The sequence below is a fragment of the Alligator mississippiensis genome, chromosome 12 (genome assembly GCF_030867095.1).
Source record: "Alligator mississippiensis isolate rAllMis1 chromosome 12, rAllMis1, whole genome shotgun sequence".
In the NCBI taxonomy this organism is placed as follows: domain Eukaryota; kingdom Metazoa; phylum Chordata; order Crocodylia; family Alligatoridae; genus Alligator; species Alligator mississippiensis.
This window is the reverse complement of record NC_081835.1, coordinates 57,500,624-57,525,736: the sequence shown is the minus strand read 5'-3', so window position 1 is coordinate 57,525,736 and position 25,113 is coordinate 57,500,624. Positions and strand designations below refer to the sequence as shown.

At 43.8% G+C, this 25,113-nt stretch overlaps 1 protein-coding gene across 1 annotated transcript; it reads left to right on the top strand.

The window, feature by feature from the left end:
* Nucleotides 1-626: 626 nt before the first annotated feature.
* Nucleotides 627-25,113, top strand: URM1 (ubiquitin related modifier 1). Its single transcript, XM_006269435.4, has 5 exons — nt 627-724; nt 4,684-4,754; nt 20,291-20,372; nt 21,380-21,428; nt 22,263-25,113. The coding sequence occupies exons 1-5, from the start codon at nt 690-692 to the stop codon at nt 22,329-22,331; spliced, it is 306 nt and encodes a 101-aa protein (XP_006269497.1). The 5' UTR covers nt 627-689; the 3' UTR covers nt 22,332-25,113.

The window sequence follows — 25,113 nt, the reverse complement described above, 5'->3', positions numbered from 1 at the left end:
CTGGATGTGCAAGGCACATTTCTTTGACCTTTCTCTCCTAAGCATATAGCAATGTAAGCACGTGCAGGTGCGTTACAAATCATGTGAAACAGCCCCATGTACATGCTTCTCTCTCTGGAAAGGGGCTGGGATAACAAACCCCTGACAAATTAGCCAGGTTGCTTTGTGCAGGACTGGCAGATGCTCCGATGTTACGGCCCCGAGCGTAAGGTAAGACTAGACGAGAGCAGAACTGAACGTGGATTTGCCAGGACGGGTTTACTGTACGAAATCCCGTCTTCCTGCGCAGCATCTGACCGCCAGTGACTAGATCCTGAGCCAGGCATGTCGCTAGCCTGAGGTATTTAGATTGCTCCTATTTTTTTATTTATTTTTTTTGGTAAAATATGTGAAACAATCACGACAAAAGAAGGTGAACTGTTTTTAATGATGTAGGTAAATTCTCCAGCTGAGAATGGATTTGTGACCCGAGCTTTTCTTCAGTGCGCTTGCACCTGCAGGAGGGGAGCGGGGAGAAATGTTTCCCAGCAGTTTCCCGCCAAGGCCCGGCCCATGACCCCGCCCAGCCCCTGAGGGCCCGCCCTGCCCCTATTGCTAGGCAACGCGGCGTCCCCGGAAGCGGTCTGCTGCTTCCGCGGCGGGGCAGAGGTGTACTTCCGGGGCGGGGAGCCCTTTTCCCCCTCCCCAAGATGGCGGCGCCCGTGTCTCTGCTGGTGGAGTTCGGGTGAGGAGGGCGGTCGGGAGGGTCTGGGCCGTGGCTGGTGCCCGGCGCCCGGCGCCCGGCTCTGAGGGGAGCAGGGCCAGGGCCGGGGTGGTTGAGTGTTTCAGCGAGGGAGCCACGATGCCATTAGAAAGGGGGTGGCAGGGGAGGGGTGACTCGTGGTGCCTAATGAGGGGCCCACTTGCGTTTTCGGGATGAGCGTGGCTGCATTTTAACTGGTACGCAGCTATGAGCGGTCCGGGGACACTTCGGGGGCACGGCGGGGTTGCCACTAGTCACACCCGGGTCAAAGACAGATTGTGGCTCCCTGCGATCGGAGGCCTGGCAAAGAATGTCCTGTGTTTGGAAGCGTGTCGATCTCCGTCCCGGCCACGTCATTGGTCTGATAAAAGACGTCCCCCTTAGACATTCCTACCAGAGGCAAAAGGCACATTTGGGCAACAGTTCTGCAGGTTGGCCACAATCTTGTGGTGTGTTCTAATGCACTAAGGCCTTGGTGAGGAGCTGGGGGTGCTTGAGCTACGTGCCACAAAAGAGGATAAAAAGTGAATGGTTTGTTCAGAGGAACATACAAGTTATTTTTTTTAAAAGTCTCAGCAAGGGTTAGCACTGGGATTTTGGGACTCTTTGGCTTTTCCTTCTGTATTAATGACCAGCCTGTGTTGGTTGCCACTATCTACCTCCCACTGGATTTGATAGGCTCTTATGTGGAATAGAGTTTGCACTATTCACCTTGTCCTTCCCCTGATTGGCTGAGGTCTGTTCCTGGTGAGAGTGGACACAGTTTAATGGGAAGTAGGCACTGGCTGGTACAGCTGCGGTCTTAGTTCAGTAGACTGGTACAGTCGATCCAGTAGCCTTTTGTTTAACATTGTTCTTCTTGTAGATATTGTTCTGCAAGGGCCTAAATGCATGTCTTTATATGTTGCCTCTATGTGTGCTAACAGGTAGGACTGTCCATTCAGTCTTCTCCTAGAGAAGAATACTTTTCTTACCTTATAAAACATTGGTTTTACTGATGGATTTACCCACTGCAACTATGGAAAAAATAAACAATTTATAACAATATTATAAACAATTTCCAGTTTCTGTTACACATCGCTGTAGATTATTAAAACATTTTTAACCATTGAATTAATTTTCAATGTATAAATGGTGTTTACTTCTTACAGTTCTTTCAGCTCAGATGTTGTCAGCTATCAAGTCCTTTTTGCTTTTCTTTTTGAATATTTTGTTTTCAGGTTCTTATTGCTGTGATGCCTGGGTTGCTAACCCTGAAGACATTGGAATTTTTTTTTTTTAAGCTTAAGCTAGAAATCCAAAAAACACTTGTAGAAACATTTGCATTGGTTTCATATTTTATTAAAGTTGTTTTTTCTCTTACAGAAGCTAAAAAGCTGCTGTTTCCTTAATTTCCCCCCCTCCCACCTCATATAAATACACATCATAACCCTTTAAATGCCCTTTTCCTCAGTCTACCCAGCTTCCAGCTGCAGTAGCTCTCCTCATTTTCCCAGAAGAGTAAGAAGCATTTTTGCTTGTCTTGGAAATGCATAAATGAGCTCTCTATGTGCAATCACAGCTGAATTCTCTACAGCTAGCGCCTTACAGAAGGACCTTATCTAGTCATCTACATTCCTGCAGTAACAAAGCGTGACCTTGTTTTCATTATATAAAAAAATGTTTTTTATATAATTACTGTGACTTTTTCTTTTGCATGAATCTCGGCTAAAGTTGATAATTGCTGCTTCAATTTTCAGATAACTATTTTTTGTGAGCTGGTGGAAGAACACCAACAGAGTGGCCTTTTGGAGAGATGCTGTATATAAGTAACTGCTGAGAACATAACAAAGGTTCAATTGTGCTTTTCTGTTGCAGAGCCAAGAAAATCCTAGTGTGACATTTTTAGATATTGGATTTGAAGGGATTAAGTAACATGTAGGCTCATGATTTTCCAGAATATGTAGCTATTTGCTGCTTTTATTACATCTTTTCATTGAGGCAGTTTTCCACTTTGTAAGAAATGGTACAAATAATATATAAGAATAGTAGAAGTAAACATTTATTTAACATTCTGTTTTTAATTAAGTGGGACTTTGCAAGTATTGAATGTACTGTATTTGTGCGGGGTTTGGTCACATCTGTGAACCAACGGAGTATCCATCATCTCTTATCTTCTCGGCCTTAAATTGAAGGAGTGTAAGCTTCTGGCAGCAACTACACTTCAGGCCCAACTAGATGTCTGAAGTCAGTAATCAAAATAAAGAAGTTAGGGGTGTATCTAGTTCGATTTCTTCAGAAAGATGAGCCACCAATAGCTCCTACCAGCCTTGAGGAAGCTGCTGATTGCTCTGCATTTCTGAAAATTAAATGTATAGGCTCCTGAATAAATATTTGGACACTTTTTAAAAACGTTGGCCTTGCTGTGTAAATGTGTGTACTGTCCTGTATGGTAATTGCATAATCCAAGTTGTTTAAAGCATTGTTAAATCAATAAAACCTCAAACACTTCTGTGAGTAAGTAAATTACCCGCCCCTTTTATGAGGTACAGAGGGGTGAAGTGAGTTGTCCACAGTCATACAAAATATTAACAGAAGCTCTGGAAATAGTACTTGGGTCCTGGTCTATTTCTATAATTATTTGCTAAGATTTTATAACCTTTTTCATAAAAAATGGGGGTAGCTTACAGATTTATACCATCAAGAAGAGAAATGATTTGTGTTTGTAAAGTGTAGGATTGTAGGACTCATCCCTTCAGGATGAGGATTGGGTTTCATAGATTCATAGATGCTAGGGTTGGAAGGGACCTCAAAAGATTATTGAGTCTGACCCCCTGCCTAGGCAGGAAAGCGTGCTGGGATCAGATGATGGTGGCCGGGGGGGCGGTATTATTGTGAGGAAATCTGAGTCACAGATGGGAAATTTGCATTTGGCCTGGGCTTTTCAAAAGAGCCTAAGGGAGTTAGATACCCTCAGTTAGATATCCTCATGTTTCTAAAGCAGTTATCTTAGACTAGCTTCTAAGAAAATGTTGTCTCCTGCATTTACAAGCCTCTGCTTATTGGTCAACATTGTTATTCTCCTGGAGGCTGGTAGTTGTCATGAGCAGTTATTTGTACTTGCAGAGAGAACTGATTTGTGCCCTAGCTAAGGCCAGTCCCTTGGTAAGCATTGAGGGTCCAGATAGAGACTCTGAAGTGTTCTTTTCAGTAGGGAGCCAGTACAGGGTGTAAACATATATGTCCTGGTTAGCTCAACTTGTGTCCAGAACCCTTGATTCTGCTTGCTGCTTACACTGCGCTCGAGTCTGTGCTAAAATGAGTGTCTGGGAGGAATGCTGAGCAGTTGTTAAGCCATGGAGGTTTTGTTCGGGTTCCAAGGTTCTGTTCTTGTCTCCATTTTTGACTTGCTGTGTGACTTTGCCTGGCTCATTTCCTCCGTCTCTTTCTGGTTGTTAACTGAGAATAATACATATTCCACGGTTTCTTTTTGAGCCTTAAAAGTTGGTCTGGCATTTTGAGACCCTTTGCTGAAAGATGTTATATGACAAGGTACCAGAGACAGCATTTGGGCCCAAAATATTATTCTAATTGCACTAGTGTTGGGGGGGCTTTGCCTTGATGTTATCCTGGTTATGCAGGGGCCTGCACCAACAGTTTGTAAGCTCTCTGGGACAAAATGTCTTCTGTTGGTATAGTGTCTGGTTTAGGGGGATCCCATCCTGGGGCTAGAATTCCTGCTTATTAATACAGAAAAAGAAAAAATGAAGAACTGTAGTAATAGACCATCACTGCCCCATGAAGATTATGATTTAGGTAAACCAGATGTCCAATGGGTCATACTCCAAATATAATCACTACCATTTTTTATTTTTTCTGTATTTTAGTTGAATAAATCAGTTTCTTTGTTACTTGTTTCACTTGCAGATGAAACAGACTGAATTTTTTTCTTTTTCTTTCAGAGGTGGTGCAGAACTCTTGTTTGATGGCATTAAGAAACATCAAGTGACTTTGCCGTGTCAGCAAGAGCCTTGTGAGTACTAGTGGTTTTCAAATAAGTTGAAAAAAGGACAGCAAATGAAATGCATGTGAAAAACAAAGCCAGTTTATATAGCCATTATTTAGTTTACAACTAAAATCAATGTGTGTTAAGACAATTTCAGCCATGCTATTGATTTAGTTAGCTTGGCAGACAGTAGTTAACCTGCAGAGTAAATACAAAGCATAAATTAGCTGAGCACCTTTCTCATCCTCTAAGCAACCCACAGAGTAGCTTCACTGCTTCAGAGATTTTTTGCCTTCCATCTCTGCAGAATGCTAATCATCTGTGGCCTCCAAATATTTTCACAAAGTCCCTGTTCACTTTCATAGGTTCACAAAGGTGCCCATTAGCTGTTTTTTCTCTGTGGATTCCCATATGGGACTGGGATATATGCTCACATTACAGTGTATTTTTATTGTCTTTATATTAATTTAGAACACTTGATTAGACTTAAAACTCACAGTCCAGAATGTCAGAGCTAGAGCTTGAAAATTGTGGACCTTGGGGGTAAAATAGTTCTCTTTAGTTCTGCATATATAATAAATAAAAAAAATATGTTTGTGTATGGAGGGTTTCTGACTGTTCCAGTGATATTCAATATTAATTTCTGTCCTTATGAATGCATGGTAACAACAGTGAAAAATACATCATTCTGATTACTATTTTGCTTGGCGCCCCACACCTGAGGAAACCTTCATTGCAATGTGCTGGCACAGATATAGTCTGAATTTTTTTGTTAGATTAACGCCTTTTACTGTTTGAAAACTGGAACTATAAGCTTTGAAATCAGGTAAGATATCAGTGAACTTGAGCCATTCATGAGAGACTGGTTGCTAATATCTAAATCTATATGCTGTCCGTATTAAGACTGTAAATCCTCCTGCTGTTTTTGAGAGTACTTAAAGGCAAGTATAAATGCTTCCCAGACAAATAAACTCTTGATCCCTGGCTACAGACAACATATAAATAAAATGATAATGGGAGTTTTGAGAAAAGGCATGATCTTATGATTACAGATATAGGGCTGGCACACTGGAGAATAGATTCTGTTCTTCATTTTGACACTGATTCACTTTGTGACCACAAGCATATCATGTAGCATTTCTTGTCCTGCTGCTAGAATGGGGCTAATGTTTCTGTACCTTGCAGGAGGGTTGAGTAGTTAAATTCTAAGTCTGATAAAGTAAAATCCTTACATGAAAAGTACTAAAAGGCAAAATTCCAATTTATTTCAATAGTAAACTTTTTGAGCTGCAGTACTGTTGGGTGCTGTGGAAGCCTCAAATATCTGTTCGCCATGCAGCACATTACCAGTATTTATACAATGAGCAAGTGTTGGGATAAAAGGAATTAAAATCAAATAGTATGCATTATATCTGTGTATTATGTCTAACATGATGCATATACCCAGTGGGCACAAGAATGTAATGAATACTGAAACATTTTCTGTAGCTGATAGTTGTAGAATATAAAATGTATGAAGTGTCCAGTTCAATTCCTGATCAAGTTATTGGGAAGATTTCATTGATGTCAGTGGGATTTGGCCTGAAAAATAACTTTCTTGAAGATCTTCTGTTCTCAGGTGCTCATGATATAAGGTCCAGTAGCTCAGGTGTGCAAAAGTTTGGTTGGTAATATAGGCATGGAAATCCAAAGCAGAACCGCATCAGAAAAAACATTCTGTAAACTCATTTGATTTACAGTGTGACCAGTGCCAAGTGCCTTCCTTATTGATTATGAAAATACTAATGCAGCAGTCTGTGGACAGATATCTGGGGATCTGATATGCTAGTCTTCACACGGGAAACATTCTCATTAATGTCAGTGGAAGTTTTCATTGAGTAAGGACAGCAGGATTGGGCCTTTTGTGTTTAAAGAAACAAGCAGCTCACCCATGTTCAGAGTTTTTTGTCTACTTGCTTCCTTTATACTGTATATTCATCTCCTTATACACTGAAGGAGAACAGTAATATGAGTTCTAGAGCAAAATGCAAACAATTATAATCCCATTAACTGCTTTCATTAGCTGTCAAGATTATTTTTGACCATTCTGGTCTCTCTTATCCAGTCTTCTTTTCCCCTTGGGTTATTTTTTCTCTTTGTCCTCTTTCTGCAGATCAGCTGCATCTCTGGGATGTTGGGCCCAGCTGTATTTTACTGGTTTAGACTTTTGGTATATCACATAGGTGCAGTAGGATGGGAAGCTTGATAAACAAACATAACTACATTTAAGGGAGGAAAATAGCCTGTGGTCTGTATTTGTCTTGAGTAGTGCTCTTTACATAATACTGATGCTTTAAAAAAATTATTGTGTGATAATTTCAGTGATTTACTAATAGTAGACACTAGGTGATCATGGCCAGATTCTTATCAGCCTGTGCATAAAAACTCTCCCCCCCCCCCCTCTTTTTTTGCTGACTGGCTGGGGGGAGGTGGGTTGCTGGGAGGCTAAAGAAGCACAGAGAAGTGGGAGCTGCAAATGGGACCACAGCATACAGCCATGTGCTAGCAGCTTTTTCTGCTCTGGAATCCTGAGTCTTCGCACTTGGTGTGTGACCTGCTGTGCTGCCAGTGAGGAACGTGCAAACAAAAGTATGAGAGATGCAAGCTATAGTGTATCCAGGCCCATCTAATATTTTCTCAGATGCTTCAGAAGGAAAAGCAGAAGTTAAATGCACAAGAATACTTTTCCCAGAATTGTGCTAACAACTTTGATCTCGTTGATATTCTGATAGAGAGACTAAAGGCACTAATGTCTTGTTGGCTTATTGTGCATAAAACTATAGTAGGTGGAAAAGGGCAATGAAGAGGATAAAAATATTTGTTACGTGGAGAGAGGATTAAATTGGCAGGGAAATCAACTTTATTTTCAAACATCTAAGAAGCTGTTAGAGACAGTGGAGCATAAAGGAAAAAAGCCCTAAATTAAAAACTGAAAATGCTTTTGGCAGCCTCCCCCCAAAACGAGCCACAGTTAATTTGACCAAGTGCTTCAGTAATCAAATAGATCGTTGTGTACCTGCTGCTGCAAGAGATGTCAGAGCACCTTCCCCTTCTCGGCTGGATTTACAGTTGGTGGGTTTGGCCCCCAGGAGGGAAAAGTCACTGACTATTGGAAGGCTGGGAAATAACCAGCATCATTTAACCTTTGTAGCAGTTGCAGGGTTGAAGTCACATTGGCTAAGAACAGCTAGAAAGTACATGTAGCTCTGCATGTGCCACTGGGCGTTGTATGCCAAGATAAGGGTGCTCATTAAAATGTCACTGCTGGGAAGTTTTCTGCTTTGTTTCATGGGCCCTATACTGCTAACAGCAATGGAGATGTTCCTGTAGGTCAAGTGGGAGGGGCTTTTGCTTTTGGAAGAGTGGGTTTAAGCATAAGTAGTAATAAGTCTGAAACGCTTTGGTAGTCTCGCATGATGCTATTTGACATTTTAAGGTTGGAAGTACAACACTTGAATCCAAATGTTCTGGTAATCATACATTTTTTCCCCTTTTATCTGAAGCCTCACATGGAGGGGAAGAAACATGGTTATTCCAAATTTCTAAGGGTGGGGTAAAGGTAAAGTCCTTATTTGTTGATTATTGACTGCATTCATGGCTCTGAACTAAATACAAGGGAGCACAGTGCGTTCCCCCCAAGAATTTACAGTCCAAGGTCCTGATCCTGGAAGGTGTGAAGCATCATCCACTTTCACTGTAATCAGTGAGAGTTCAGGGCAATCAGCACCTCAGAAGAAGGACTTGGTATCTCTCACACTTAGGCCCTCAAATACAGAAAGGATAGTTCACACAGGTACAGTATACCTGTGGGGGCCAGCTTTTTTGACAGGCATGCCACAGATCGGTCCCATACTCTCCCACAGGGCCACTCTGATTCCATTTTTATGCCCAATCTACTGCTCTTTTTGCTTCCTACTCTGTGCTTCCTGCTCTGCTTTCTGCTTCCTTCCTTATCTGACATTGTGCTGCTTCTCCCCTCCCTGATCTGCCATGTGCCACACACAGGTTGTGTGTGCCACTTGTGGCACTCATGTCACAGGGTGGCCACCCATGCCGTACACCATAAAGGTGAGGCCTGACTGTAATTCCTAACTGCCAGAGAGATAATAAAACTCAGAGTAAGAGTCAGTTCCAGTGCAAAATGCTCCTTATGGTGATATTTAGCTGTACATGAGAAATTACTATTTCAAAAGGTTTTTATTGCTACGTTTATTAAATGTGACACTTCTACAAGCAAATGTTTTGAAATGCATTTTTGAAATATTTTTAGTAATACAGAAACTTGTCAGAAAAATTAAAATTAAAAAATCATTGGCTTTATTTATGGAACTTCATGACAATAGTATCTAATCCTTTCAAACTGCTCTGTAGCGCTTTCCCTCCTCAGAAGAAGATAAGATCATCTTCATGTTTACCATGCCTCTGTTTTGTAGGGAACAATATACTAACTGATGAGGAAAATGAGGAGCGCAGAGACAGTGTGACTTACCTGAGAGATCCTCAATATAGTTGTGGAGACGGAGGTAGAGGCTGAGAGCCCTGGCTCCCAACCCCCTTTCACCCCAGCCTGCACTGCCAAGTCTACAGTAATGGGGAGAGCCATGTTGGAGCCCATCTAGGCTCTGTCCCATGAATGCAGCACCTGCCATGGTAGATCCAGCCATGTGGATAGGCCTTTAATTTGTTCTGACTGCTTGTGTTATTTCTCCATCAAGTCTCTGGTGTTTCCTGGCTGTTGCCCCAAAGAAACAGGCATGCTGTTTATAAGGGGTTTACTGAGCAGGCAGAGTTGCATGTCTTATCAGAAGGAAAGATGGAAAAATTAAAACTTGGTTGTGGGACGGGACTAGTGCAGTCCTAGTGTCCCCCCCAGCAGGCTCAGTGTAGTGGGAACAGCATTAACCCTCTGCTTTAGATCAAATCAATCTAACACATTGAAGAAGGAACTTCCCAGGCACAGAGAAACTCATCTCTCTTCTGTGTGACCAAATCCCTGTGATGGCAAAGCTGGGCTCTTCACTCCTCATTTCCCAACCAAGCCTATTACCACACAGACACCTAGTAGGATAACCTTTCCACCCCATCCCCACCCCCACTCCTCATGCTCTCTTCTTTTCTCTTGGTGGTATTTGCTGTCATGACACCACTGTTTAAAGGGTGGCAGCAGAGCATAGGCTGACAAGGAGGTTCCTGGCCCTTTAAACTGCTTAGCATGCGTTTCACACGGTTCACGGTGCCAGCTGTTCCTTTCTCCTCCTGCCCTCACTCGCAGGAGCTGTTTGCTGAGCTCAGAGCTCCTGTGCAAAATTGCTTTTCAAAAGAGCCACTTTCTGCTTAATTAAACAATGAGACGCCGTCCCTCTGCACATCTGTAAAGCTCCTTCTGCAGCTCCTTTATCCCACAAACTGCTCCATTCTTACCTCCATTCACTTGTAAATCTTCCCCCCCTTATTCCCCCATCCTGATCATCTCACTGGCTCTTTCTTTTCCCCTTTCAAGTGTAGCTGAGGGGCTTGATGGTGTATCTGTGGGGGTGGTGGGGTGGGTTGACATGAGTTGGCTTAATGGTCCTTGCTATATATGAAAGCATAATGTTAGCAAAGTAACTGCTAAAAATGAGTCGAGAGCTGGTGCCAGACAGGGCTTGTGTATTTCAGAGGTATAAAATGAGGATAGCTGTTGAAGGGGATGTAGGATCAGTAGGGAAGAATGACTTACCCAAATGGTTGAAACAACACTAAAGGTGCCTGGGAGGCATGAGGCAGAGTCAGTGTAAGACACTGTCTTGCCCAGCTGGCAGTGGCAGAGTGAGTCTGTACCAGGGAAATCCCTCTACAGGCTTTCTGTATGAATGGATGGTGCCAGGCTGCAGGGGATTCCCTCAGCAGGTTCCCTTTATGAATAGTTGCATTCCTCAGTGGACAGGGAGTCCCTGAAATAGGATGCCATGGATACTGTGGTTGTTTTCCCCTCTGTCAGCTTGTTCCAATCCTTGGAAATGTTTGATTTTTTTTTTTTTTTTTTTTCCCCCCCAGAAAAAAAATCAGTTTAAGGGAGGTTTTCATCTAAGCTTTGAAATTGCGTGTTTATACTTAATAACTCTGCCAAATGTCGCAGGATTTGCTGGAGCTCCTTAAATTATACGGCATCAGCTGTTCCAGAGTGTGAAAGCAAGAGATGAGTAGAGGAATAGACATAAGAATTGGGTGTGGAGGTCACCTACCTGTGTGTCAAGACAGAGAAGTGACATTTAGTATGATTATACATTGCACACTTAGGGTTGAGAAGGTAAAATTAACAACAGGAAAATGTAGGCTGAATGAGAAGATTCCAAATTGCAACAGCATAGAATCTCTTGGGATTTAATCAAAGTACCATGTTCCTTGAGCCATTTAAAACCAGACTGGACAAAGCCCTGGAGAGTCTCCTGTAGGGAAAAATTCTGTGCTAGTGAAGGGATTAACTAGACGAAACCTATTAGCAGATCATCATTTCTGATTTCTGTGATCCCTGTTCAGCACTTTACTATCTGTAGAATACAACCCTCTTTTGACATTGTTAGATGTCTTTCTTTGACAGCTTTGAACAAGAAGAACACTTTCCAAGCATTAGTGATCCATATTCCTAATAAAAAGAAGTAATTGGAGGTGCCAACAGTAGTGACAATAGCTTTGGGTGTTACAGGATTAGACTCTCTGACTCTGGAAATACAGTACGTAGGGGTTTGGTTTATCTGGAGGATCATGTTGGGGCTGCCTTCTAATGACCAAAGCCAGTGGAAGATCTTTGGATTCCAGGAATTTTTTCATGGTAGGGGGTGAGATGGAAGGCTCCTTGAACTTGCTTTCCCTATTGGCTAATCAGAGAGAATAGAAAATCATAGAAAGTTAGGGTTGGAAGGGACCTCAGGAGGTCATCTAGTTCAACCCCCTGCTCAGAGCAGGACCATCCCTAACTAGATCATCCCAGCCAAAGCTTTGTCTAGCCAGGTTTTGAAAACCTCCAAGGATGGAGCTTCCACCACCTCTCTGGGTAATCTGTTTCAGTGTTTTACTACCATCCTAGTGAAAAAAATATTCCTAATATCTAACCTAAACTTCCCTTGCTGCAACTTGAAACCGTTGCTCCTTGTTCTCTCATCTGCCACCACTGAGAACAGTTCAGCTCTATCCTCTTTCAAACCCCCCTTCAGGTAGTTGAAGGCTGCTATTAAATTCCCCCTCAGTCTCCTCTTCTCTAGACTAAATAAGCCCAGTTCCCTCAGTCTTCCCTTATGTTCCTCAGCCCCCTCACCATTTTTGTTGCCCTCTTCTGGACTTGTTCCAATTTGTCAGCATCCTTTCTGTAGCGGGGAACCCAACACTGAACACAGTACTCCAGATGTAGCCTCACCAGTGCTGAATAGAGGGGAATAATCACTTCCCTTGACCTGCTGACAATGCACCTACCAGTGCAGGCCAGTATGCCATTAGCCTTCTGGCAACAAAGGCACACTGCTGGCTCGTATTCAGCTTATTGTCCCCTGTAATCTCCAGGTCCTTTTCTGCAGAGCTGCTGCCCAGCCAGTCAGCCCCCAGCCTGTACTGGTGTATGGGATTGTTCTGTCCTAAGTGCAGGACTTTGCATTTGTCCTTGTTGAACTTCATGAGATTTCTTGTGGCCCAATCCTCAAATATGTCTATGTCACTCTGAATCCTAGCTGTACCTTCCAGCATATCTACTACTTCCCCCAGCTTGGTGTCATCTGCAGACTGGCTGAGGGTGTGCTCCATCCAGTCTTCCAGGTCGTTGATGAAGACATTGAACAAAACTGGCCCCAGGCCCAACCCTTGGGGCAGTCTACTTGATAACAGCTGAGCCATAACTAGACATCAAGCCATTGATTACTAATCTCTGAGCCCAGTGCTAGGTCTGAGCACTCCTTTCTATTTGTACAAGAGCTAGGAGAAGATGCCATGATCCAAATGCTCTTTGACTAACAAGACTTAAGAACCATCTGAATGAAGACCTCAGGACCCAGGTCCTCCATCCTTGATAACAAAAGTATCCTACAAGATCATAGGATTGTTTCTTTTTTTTCCCTGTGGGCAAGAGGTAATGGTAGAAGTGCTATGAAGACCCTCTTTCTTCTGACTAAGAGGTGAAAGAGCTTCCAAATCTACCATTTCCAACCACATAAATATATCTAGAAGAAGCCAGGTCCCAGGCAGGAGCTGGTGAGGCCCAAGGTTCTGGATTCTTCTTCTTTTTTTTTCTGACCATAATCGTCAAAAAATCCTTTTGTTTGCGCAGAATTGAACTTGAAGCCTTTTCCTATTAAATGTTAGAGAAGGATTACTAACACTAGTGGAAACTGATTCCAGCTTTTTGGCCATGGTTTCTGCTCATTTGCCCAAGTTGAACCCTTTTACCTAGAAGCCATCCCAAGTCTTCTACTGTAGCTTGCGATACACCAGCATCTGCCTGGGGGTGCGGTTCAATTTATATCTCAAATAGGGACTGGTCTAACCCAAGGATCCCTTTGTTTCATTTTTCTAGAAGGTCCTTTCATAATGAATGCCCTTCGTTACAATTCTTGAGACCTATTTTCATTACAGCTTGGTGATGTGGACAAGCCTCTCACCTTGCTGACTAGTTTGTTTTGGGAGTATTTTTAATATCCATTTGAAAAGTAAGCCCCTTACCAAGGCAGAGGGATTGTGAATTCTCTTCCCATCCAGGCAGAAGGAATAATGGAAGAGGCGCGGCGAGGAAGGGGCTTTGTCATGGTTACAGGCCTGTGGCTGAGAATGTGGGCGGGATGGAGCTTGTCCAGAGCTAGTGACCTCAGCAAATTGGAGCTCAGCCGTGGTCAGTATGATAAATGATCTTATTCTGGGTCAAAGAAAAGGTACCCCACAGGGAGGTGTCCAGGAGGCGGCCTGAGAAACCCGGCTGTGCCGCCACACCACTGACCCCTCAGTGACCAGCCCTGCATATATCTTATTTATTACAAACCAGAAGGGAATTTTCCAGTGACTAGACCTTAATAAGGGTCCCCTGTTTTCCTGAAATAAACTCCTTGTTCCACAGGCAAGACTGGAATATTATTGGAAATACACCCTGTGGATATCTAGTAGGTCCGCACATCAGTTTGTGTGCATGGATTTTAATGTGGAGAGATACAGAGATGTGTGTATGTGTATTCTGTCCATGTGTGTAAATCTGCCTGTGACCCACACAGCCTCTCTGTTAGTAGAGAGCTGCCTTTTCACAGTGGCTAATATTATGGTATTATAAAATCTGTGGGAGGGTGTTTGGGCTCCTGCGTGTTTACCAGCTTGATGAGATTTTTGCAATGAAAACCTGGCTTGGTGTTTTTTATTCCAGGCACCTGTCTGCCATGCCGGTTTTCTCTCTGCACACAGTGAGTGTGCTCTCTGCTGAGTTATCACTGATGATCTGTCAGGCCCAGGAGGTTTTATTGAGCTGCAAAAGATCTATGGGTTTTAGCTATGGTTTTGAGGGTGCAGATGAGCCCAGGCACTTGTACCAGGCAGCACTAAGATGGAGTCCTAGATTGGTTTCTCTTAAAGAGGAAGCTCTGTAGATTCTTTGTTGAAGAAGAGTGAGATATCATGGAAGATCAGACCTCGGAGGGTTTGTAAAAAGACTGAAAACTGCAGATCTTTCAGCTGCAACTTACATATTCAGGAATATTAATAGGACAGCCAGTGAGAGATAAAAATGAGCTGCAGTTTTTGCATCTTGTTCACGTGCATGACAGGGCAGTGGCTTTGGGCCACTGCTAACATGCTTGGTTTTCCTGAGCTGTCCATTCAACTGAGTGTGTTTTGCTTGTGCTCTTTGGCTTTGAGCTCCCATGTTATACACTCAAATCAAACCCTAGATTTGCAGCTCTGGATGCAGAAGTCTTCTCTGTCCACAGAATAAAGACTGAGTTACACCATCTTTGTATTTCAACTTCATATGCAGGGACCAGACCCCCCCTTCCCCCCTTCAGTTAGAGGGTCATTCTGTTTTCATGGCCCATTTACTCTTTCACACTAGTGAAAGCCAGTTAGTACTGAGTATGGTTTTGCAGTGCAGATTTGTGTCCGCTGCAGACTGAGACTGCTGAAGTGATTATATTGAGGCCGTGTAACTTAGCTTATTACTGAAGTGAGAAGGATTTGGACTCATGACTAAAAGGAGAAAAGCTGTGTGTCCTATTACCCATCATCTGAGCACTGCAGTCCCCTGCCTTTTAAAACATTATTCATTCTGTAATTTTGAGAAAACAGCATAGAGAGGCTGACCGAGGGGATCTCGGTCTCAGAAAGGGCAGCAAACATTGCACAACTGTATTTTTGTGAATACTTTCCATAGAATCATAGAATAGTAGGATTGGAAGGGACCTATAAGATCATCAAGTTGGGTGCCATGGGCAAGAGGTAGTTGGGCTCAAACAAGCTCAACGAGGTGCTTTTGGTGGGTGAGGTTTGATCAGCTCTCCCAAGAAACATAGATAAAGTATTAAATTAGGGAATTTAAATTGTAGGGAAGGACAGATTACAGCAGGACCTGGACAGGTTACAGGGGTGGGCTAACGAAAATAGGATGGGTTTCAATACTGACAAGTGCAGGGTGCTGCACTTGGGCAGTGGGAACCAGCAGCACAGTTATAAGCTGTTATAAGCTTCTCAAGAGCACGGTGGCAGAAAGAGATCTCGGAGTCATTATTGACTCCAAGATGAACGTGGGCCGACAATGCGAGGTCAGGGTCAGTAGGGCTAACTGTACCTTGTCGTGCATCCACAGATGCATCTCAGGCAGGACCAAGGAGGTGATCCTCCCTCCCTATGCGACACTGGTCAGGCTGCAGCTGGAGTACTGTGTTCAGTTCTGGGTGCCGCACTTCAGGAGGGATGTGACCATCATTGAGAGGGTCGAGAGGAGGGCCACCCACATGATCCAGGGACAGCAGGGCAGACCCTACAAAGAGAAGCTACAGGACCTTAACCTGTTCAGCCTTCGCAAGAGAAGGCTGGGGGGGGGAGACCTGGTGGCCATCTATAAACTCACCAGGGGGGACGCATCAGGGTTTGGGAGAGACCCTGTTCCCCCTAGTGCCCCCCGGGGTAACAAGGAATAATGGCCACAAATTGTTAGAGAGTAGGTTTAGACTAGACATCCGAAGGCACTACTTCACAATTAGGGCGGCTAGGATCTGGAACCAACTTCCAAGGGAAGTGGTGATGGCTCCTACCCTGGGGGTCTTTAAGAGGAAGCTTGACATCTACCTGGCTGGGGTCATTTGAGCCTGGCTTTCTCTCCTGCCCAGGGCAGGGGGTCGGACTTGATGATCTACAAGGTCCCTTCCCACCCTACTTCTATGAATCTATGAATTAGTCTCTCAATGATAAGTGTACTTATCATGGCAATGGAGATGAGGCTGCAGCCAACTTAAATGGTTTTCCTACCCATTTAGCATGTCTGCTGAACCATAAGTTTACATGGTACTATACAGACAAAAGAGATCACTAACCTAAGGAACCTGAAGTGTAAGTTATGCTGCACAGATGTCTGTATAACAAAAAGAAGGTGCTAGGGAAAGAGGAGGGTCACAGCAGAGAGAGCAGCAGGTGTGCTTGAGTAGCTCACATTGTTAATTATTATTCGGGTCATGATAGGACTCCATGCCCTGGATCAACAGTGCTTTGTGCTAGAGAAGAGGTGTTGGACATATGGCCCATGAGCTGGATCTGACCAGGGAGCCCTGCTATCCAGCACATGCTGCATGCGACTTACGGGGCTGAACTGGCCATGTGCACTGCTGCATGCAGCTCCCTGTCAGACCGGCCCTGCGCACTGGTTCTGAGGGAGTCTGGTTTGACCTGCAGCCCAGCCCGCTGAACCTCATCTGGCCCTATGGGGTTGGATTAGTTTGATGTTCCTGTGCTACAGCACTGTACAGGCAGAACACAAAGATGGTTCCTATGCCCAAAACTGTACAATCGAAGTAGTCCTGTCCCACTCGCATTGTACTTGTGTGTATGCCAAATGGACCTGGTCATTTTGCCTGTTTCATAACTACTTACTGGCAGTTTTGTAGGAGACAAATGAATAACAGGACAGGTGCAAAATCCTGTGTTGGAAGACCAGCTAAAAGACATGAGGCTAAAGGTGAGATGTAGGGAAGGAGAAAGCTTGCATTATACTTTGGGTCAGGGTGGCTATTCCAAGAATGGTGGTACATTGCATAGTCCTCCAGTGTGTGCGTGCCTCACTTCTGTGGCAGTGAATCAATGCTGATGTTGATACACATATTCTTCTAAGTATGGGTACAGTCATGTGGGCTGTCTAATACTAGACTGGTGTGAAGCTGGAAATAATACATTTACTGTGGAAGGAGGCGGAGGAAGAAATCTTCCAGTATAGTCTCATAGTAAGCTAATGTCCTCTTCTCCAAGCTTCTGGGTGGCTGCCCTGTGTCCAGCTGGTGCTTGTGCCTAAATGATCGTAGTCCTGAAATGCCCCAGAGCCAAAGTCTGCTCTTGTGTCAAAGCAGACTTATGTACTGTGCAGCTCGTGCTGTGCCTTGGTGCCAGTGTACAAATACAAAGCTGCCTTGGCATGGCTGTGGTGGGAATGGTGTTCTCTCTTGCACTTTTCTTCCTCCTATAGCATTCTTGCATTTTTCACTACTTAGCTCTTATTTCGTAGTTAGAGAAAGCAAGAGCCATTCTGGCTGTCATTGGCTTTCTGCTGTAGCAGTGTTTTTCAGTGAAAAGCTGGCAAGCATGGTTTGCTCTTGTCCTGGTGACCAGTTGACCGCTACTTTATGCCATCTGTACAGCATACTCTTCCTTTCCAGTGCATGATTCCAGGAAAGTGATCACATTGGCAGAAAATCTCTCTCATGCTGCTCACTTAACTACACTGTAGTTAAGTAAAAAAGGAATTCCTGATCTGGGCCTGCCCAGTGACCTCGTTGCAAAGCGAGCTGGTGCCAGGAGACAGATCTCGCTTTTATGAGCAACACTGCCCAGCTCCAGGAGGGCCCTCTTTGGCCAAGTAAAGCAGTGAGACTAGGATACTCTAGAATAGGAAGTCTGCAACCTAGATCCACTGAGAAATGTGGGAAAGAGAGAAATGGAGAGAATCTCACAGGATTTTCGTCTTCCCATAAAAGAACTGAACCTCTGTTATAGGCAAGCAGATCTCCATTATTCATACCTGCTTGTGTCAGGGTAGATTTTTGCCATTCATATAAGAAGAGATACCAGTGTGACAGAAGCCAAAAAGAGGCAAGGCAGCAAGTAGTATGCATAGGCTTCCTCTAAAGAAATAAAGCCCTGTTTCAGGTTGATCCCATAATGTGCTGGCACAACGCACACACTGAGTCATACCATTAAAATCACATTTTTTTTTTTCCAGTCACTGAACAGTGGTACAGAAAATAGGTTTTTAGCTCAGCCTGTAAAGGAGGGTTGTGAAAATATTTACAGTGACTTGGAACAGTTTACAGGGAGAGAAATGTGCAAATATGTCCCGCTATTCCTGTTGATTCAGCTAGAGGGGGTTCAGGCCCTGATATCTGATTGGTGGGGTTGTGCATTGGGAACTCTTCCTTGTGCCTTTAAAACAAATAATCTTTTGGGTCTTTCAAAGGGACGTTTAAAGGAGCCCTGGAAGAATAACTGATTGTGGATTCAGAATGATGAAGTGGTTTGTGGAACGGTGAAATATAGAGGCAAATGCAGGAGAACTCCACATTGTAATTTGTCAGCTTCTCCAAACCCTGTAACAGATTATTCTCTCCCTCTGTCGCTTCTCACCTCTCCAATAGGAAATTAACTGATGCTATCACTAAAGAAATTGTTTTTGCCTCACGAAGTAAAATTGATACTATAAAAACCCACCAGCAGTGTCTCCTCCTCCTTTTACATGAAGACAAATCCTTCCTGTCACCTACTGAAATAGAAAGATAAAGGCTAAGCTTTAATAAAGAAGCTATTCAAACAAAGCGTTGAGGGGGTGGGGTGGAGCGAACAGGGGGTCATTGCTGAAGGTGTGATGCTGAAAGATACTACAGATGTCCCAAATGCAACCCCCATGGCCAATGTCTGCACCTGTCTGTCTATCCATTCAGGTATATAGTTGCCTGTGTCTTATGTACTATGTGGAGCTTAAATTTGTTCCAAAGCATATGTCAGTTTGGGTGCCTAATTTGAGACATTCTAGGTCTGATTTGTCAGCAGTGCTGAGTGCTCGCTGCACCCACTGAACCCCCTTTGAGTAATAGGTGTTTTGCTCTTCAGAAAGAAACCTTATGGATGTCTCAGTTTGAATGGCCCAAAAGCTAACACCCCAAATTCATAGGTATATTTTAAAATATAGTCATATTTTTTTAATGTTGCATTGTTCTATATTGTGCATGTCTAATACAGTGAAGGTTTCATTCTAACCTATTTCTTAAATTGTTTGAGGAAGGCATGAAAGAACTCCTATAGGGTAGGAAAATATCTGCCTGTCGTACCAGAAGAGGAATATTTTTAAAAGGCTCAAACAAAATCAGTTCAGCCATTTATGTGATGGAGGGGGGAAAAAACATGTTTCTCCATGAATTCCAGCCCATTTTCATACTTGCCTCAGATACTAGCACTCGGCTTCCTTTGCACTCTTGGTCTAGATGACTGCACTCATCTGCTGCGCAGTTAATTTGGTTTGGGTTCTAAACATTTAATATCAGCATCTAGAGATTGACAGTTGTAACACTTTATAATTTCACATTTGGGCACTTGACTGCTGATTTTTTTTGTTTGTCCAGCTCTTGTTAAATGTGTACTTTAATGCATTAGTATTTGTCAGCGTGGAACATAAAATATGCAAGATACATGATGTTGGAGAAATCTTAACATCTGGAATTTCCTGATGAGTGAATGCTTGAATTGGCATGACTTTACATTGTGTTGCCTCTGGAGTTTTTGCATGTAATGAGGTCAGGTATGCATATTTAACTATGCATGGGCATGTGTACACTTAAGAAAGGTGGCTGTTCATGGCAAATGCTGATCTACAGTAGATGTTGAGGATACCCCTTGCCATTCCCTGAAAGACCTTGCACCACAGCTACATCTTTTGGACAACAGGACTGAAAGGATCTCCCTTCTCCATCATTATTGCTTGTCCCAAGATAAACTCCCATGCCCTGTTTCTCTATTACCCATCATCTAACGGCTAGGACTAGGTGCACTTTTGGTCTGAGCCAGTGCGGCAGTTCTTTTCCTGTGTTTTTAGCATGCCATCTCTGCTGACCTTGGGGAGGGCTAGAGCCCTGGGTCTGGACTTCTGTGAAACAGGAATGGATATTTGGTGCTAGCAAAGAATCTTCATCTTCTCGTTTGGCATCTCCATTACTGGATTTTTGCAACTGTGGATTCCTGTTCTGTGTAGTCCTCAGCTAGTCTCTTTGCAGACAGATAGCTTCTTCAGTCTGCCATCAGCTTGTCTATAAATTGTCCTCCTCTCTCCTTTTCAGGGGACATCAGAAATCTGCTAAAGTGGATCAAACAAAATCTGTTGAAAGAGAGACCAGAATTATTTATTCAAGGGGACACTGTGTAAGTATGGATGCTAAGGACTGTCCTCATGATTCCATCTCTACCAGTTCCAACAGGAAGGTGCATGGTTCTTCTGCTAGTAGCAGGAAGGAAGTTAGTATCTGTGGAATACAGGAGGTGCTAAAAAGGATGACAAAGAAGAGTGACTCCCAAACTTCAGCTCCTTCTAAACCTAAGCCTAACCCAGTTTCATAAAACAGTGCATCCTTCTTGTGTAACTCGCAGCACCAGCTATCTAGATCTGGAGCATACACTTCTTCCTTCCCTTGTGTTGTTGCTTGAAGCCATGACGTTGTACATTGCTTCCCAAGGTAGATCCCTGCCCCCCCGCACCCCATTTGCATCACTGGGCCTGAACCAGTTGCTCTGAGAAGCACCAACAAATAGATCTTCTGGGAAATGTATTTTATTTTTAAAATGGGGCCAATCTCATGGAAAAAGGCCAGGAGAATTGGAGCGCTGTGCAGGCAGCCCTTGGCTACAGGATAGAGGCTGGGGGTGTTTAGCATTCATCACAGATCTCTGTGAGCTGAAGCAGGTGCCAGGTCCCCTGGTAACAGGAGAGACAATGCAGGACACTGAAGATCAAAGAGGGGGAATCCCTCTGCCTGTAATCAGGGGCTCTGAGTTGATCCTGGGTGTTTACAGCCTTTAGCAGAGGTGCTGCAATTGCTTTCCCTGACTCTGCATCGACCTCTCTGTGCTCGATTGCAGTATGTGGATTTTAATTACCTGGCTTTCCTACATTGTCCTGAAATGTAGTCATCTCAGAGCCTTCTCAGGAATGGTGTATTTTGATTCAAATGAGCTCTGGGATCTCTCTTACCTCCCCTTTATTTGATCTAGAAAGGGCACTGCCTGTACCTATTTCCACCTCTGTGCTATGATTCCCTTTTCACATCAGCTTTACAGGCAGGTTGCCTGTGATCTGCTTTAGCAGCCAGTGTTGTTAACTCTTTGTATAGCATTTTGCAATCCCATATCCTAACAACTTCTCTGTTCTGCAGGCGACCAGGAATTTTGGTGCTCATCAATGATGCAGACTGGGAGCTAATGGTCTGTACTACTTCAGTTGTTTGTTCTTTGTTGAGAATATTGCTCTGCCTGTTTTATGGGTGTTTTGGGGACAGCTATTGCAGATTCTTGCCCCGAGCTAAGCATGTTATATCTATGGGGGTTGGGGAGCCAGTTCTCTCTCCGTTTGCTGTACTGCTGTGGCGGTTCCAAAGCCCTGAGCTTTTGTTTAACCTGCTGAGTTGCAACAACCAATCAGTCCCCAAGAAGATTTTGGCTTCTCCCCCCCCCCAAAAAAAACAAACAAACAAACAAACAAAAAAAACCAAACCCAAAACGTTCCCTGACCTCCAGCTATGAACTCTGCTGGGTTGGTCTCTTTATCCATGCTTGAGAGAACTCCTTAGCAGGCTACCAGATGGCTTTGCAGCCTTGGGCAGTTGTGTACCATATAATAAGATGGGTGCTTAAGAAATAAAGACTGCATCTCTTGCTTAAGATCAGGTTTGGTTGTGCCAGAGTGGCTGAGGTAAAGCAAGCAGAGCTGGCCTGTGGAGGGGTTTGGCACGCTGGGCAAATTGGGTACCACCGTCACAGCTGCACAGTAAACTGTCACTATAACTATTTGGCTGCCTCAGGCAACCAACCACCTGTTCTGCTGATACGGTAGTCCTCCCTGAGCATGACCATTCTCCATATTGGAGAACAGCAGCTCCTTGGTCTGCCCTCCCAGCTTTTCCTTATTTTAAGACGAAACCTCAGTCTTCCCCTTCTATATACCAGTGCTCTGGCATCTTTTGTGAGCTTTTCTTTCCTTGGTTAGTCTTCATTTGGAAATGACCATTAAATCATTTCTTCTTTTTTCTTGGCCTGCAGGGTGAGCTGGATTACAAACTCCAGGACCAGGATAACGTGGTCTTCATCTCAACATTACATGGTGGTTAAATTCCTGGAAAATGTGAGGACATAAAACAAGAACCAGTGGGGCAAAACACCTGAGCTTCTTGAACTGTTCATGCCTAGCTTCCAAGTCATGTCAGCTCATTTACAGCGTGTTCTTAGTCATGTTAATAAAACCCATGCCAGTATGTGGCCCTGTGTGCACTTAAGTGGCAGCTGCCCTGTGGTTCTCTGGTAATCTCTCTTGATGCTGCAATCCTAAAGGATGAGAGAGCACCTACAGCCTTTGTTGACTTGATTTCTCATTCTCTGAAGGGGAAAATATAGTTTCTTGGAGTACACGGGGGATGATGCCTCTATCCTGGAGGCAGAAGCTTAAGGGAATCATGGCTATGCTTCAGGACAAGGCTGTATAGACCTTGTTTTGACTGCAGTAGCTGCTGCTGCTTGTACTGTTCTTACGTGGTAGAGTGCCTTTTATACAAACTGTATCCCAAAATACTTTGCAGAGTTAGTAGGCAAAGCTGAAAGGGAACATGAAGTACAGAGAAGCAGGGAGATGATTTGGGGTGAAACTTTGCATGAGGTTGAGAGTTGATGGAAATGTACACTGAGTGGGGGGCGGTGGAAGGGGGCTGGTGCTCATCTCCTTTGCCACTCTTTGCAGAGTGTATGCGAGTCTGTTTTAATTCTGTAATGCACCTGAGAAAAAGGAGTGTAGAGTGCTGCCAAATGAGAATGGAAGCCTTTTATACCTACTTTTCCTCATGCCTTCTGTGGCTGTTTGCATCAGTGCTTCAGAAAATAATAGGACTCTGCCTGGCAGGTCAGGTGCAGCAGAGCACATTGCTGCTGAGATGGGAGGGAAAAGTGCAAGAACTAAAATGAATTATTGGATAACGAATTCAGCTTTTAGTGTGTGTGTTTGTGTTGTGGGGATAGCTTCTAAAGAGCTGGAAACCCAGAGATTCTGCAGAGTGCCAGCCATCTGGGCTTTTTAATCTGAAAAGTAGCAGCTCTTTGCAGCAGGTCTTGATCAGTCTGTGCAAGTGAAGCAGAGTTGATACAGTGGAGTTGTATCATATGCGCATTTAACTTGCGTAAATTCAACTATACGTGCTCGGCAAAAAAAAGAGAAAAATAACTATTTAAATAGTGCAGGCGATTCCGCCCGCCATTCCACTCAATGAGTTAAATGAGTTCCCACCTCTCATAGTGTGAGCATCTCGCCGTGCTGAGTGTGATTCTAGCATTTAAAGATACGTATTTTTTGGGTTTTTTTTTAAGATATGTATTTTACATATTTTTTTAAACTATACACAATTTTTGCCTTACGCGCTGACTTCAGAACCTAACCCCCATACAAGATGCGACTCCACTGTACTCCCTGAAACACAGCGTCTTTCCCTTAACCATGTGTCTTTTGACCCTTCCCTCGAGAGGGGCGCAGAGACTTCTCCGAGAGATCAGATGTTGGTGTGGCCAAAGTGCTATTGGTGCAGAAGTCTCAGTGTTAAGATAAAGATGTCGTTTGGTTTCTAGAACTATTTCTGAAAATGCAGACTGACCCAAATGGCCAGGAAGGCTTTTCTCCCAAAGGCCACGTTTAAAGCACTAGAGGAGTGCAAGAGAGGTGTAATTCCTGTATGTAAAACGAATGAGTGGCACCAACTAGAGTCTGGTAGTGAGCAGACGTTCCCCCATGCCTGTCCCACTCACGATCTTTGCTAGCTGTTGCCTGCCAGTACAGCCTCTCTCTATTCTGGTACTGATTCTCTGTATAATACAAGCGGTGGCCCCTACCCTGCTTGGAGCCCTCCTTAATTGTTTCAGGATAGTGGGTTTTCTTGGAGCAGAGGTGACACTGATTTCAGCCAGCTACTGCATGTTTCCACCCCCTGTGTCAATAGAGCTGACCATTGCTGTTGTTCCTATCCTGGGTCTCCCTTGAACTGGTTGTGTAGTAGCTGTCACGCTGCAGTGGACCGCTGGCCTGTCAAGAAGGCTAGTCTGATACAGGCAATAAGTAGCCAATACATGAATCCTTCCCTGTGCTGCACCTAATGGATTAAGCATTTTGTATGGTAGGAAAGGAGTAGAGACCAACTCCACTGCTGTGTGACCTGTAGTGCTCAGTTTGTCTGGTTTACCCTGAAGAACTAAAAATCCTATTGAATGGTGATGATTAGCTTGTTAATGTTCCTAAAGTGCTTTGAAGATGAAAAACATGAAGTGTTGCTGGTAATAAAATTAATATTGGGCCTCTTTGAAATCCAGCTGCAGTAGCTGAGCCTGGCTGCTGCAGCTGCGAATTATACAAGCCAAAGGCTCTTATTTGTTCTCAATTTACCTGCTATTAACTTTACTGAGTAACTCCCTTGCAGACAAAAAGCATAAAAAGGCTTGCAGATAAATCTGAGGACTAGCTGGAGAATAGCAAACTCCTATTGTGCATGACTTAAAACAGACTTAAAATGAGGAAGGAAGATGTGCATTGATCTTCAGAGCCCCTTTCTGCCCTGATGTTCCTTGTCTTAAACTGTATTTGTGCCTTAGGCTGGTCTTGTCTGTGTTTTGTTTTTATTTTTATTTTTATTTTTCCCCCTGCTGTTTGCTCAGGGTAGGCTGAGTTTCTTTATTGGGAAGCCTTATTTCCCTTAAGGGTGCAGACAGGCCCAGACGGATTAGGTTCTGCTGTAGTAAAAGCTGCCAATCATGGTGAGCAAAGCTAGAAATATCAAAGTGAGGGAAACTGGGCATCAAGAGGGAAATGCAGCAAATTCCTGTACTAGCAGAAGTTTCTGAAATAAAAGGCTTTTTGAACATG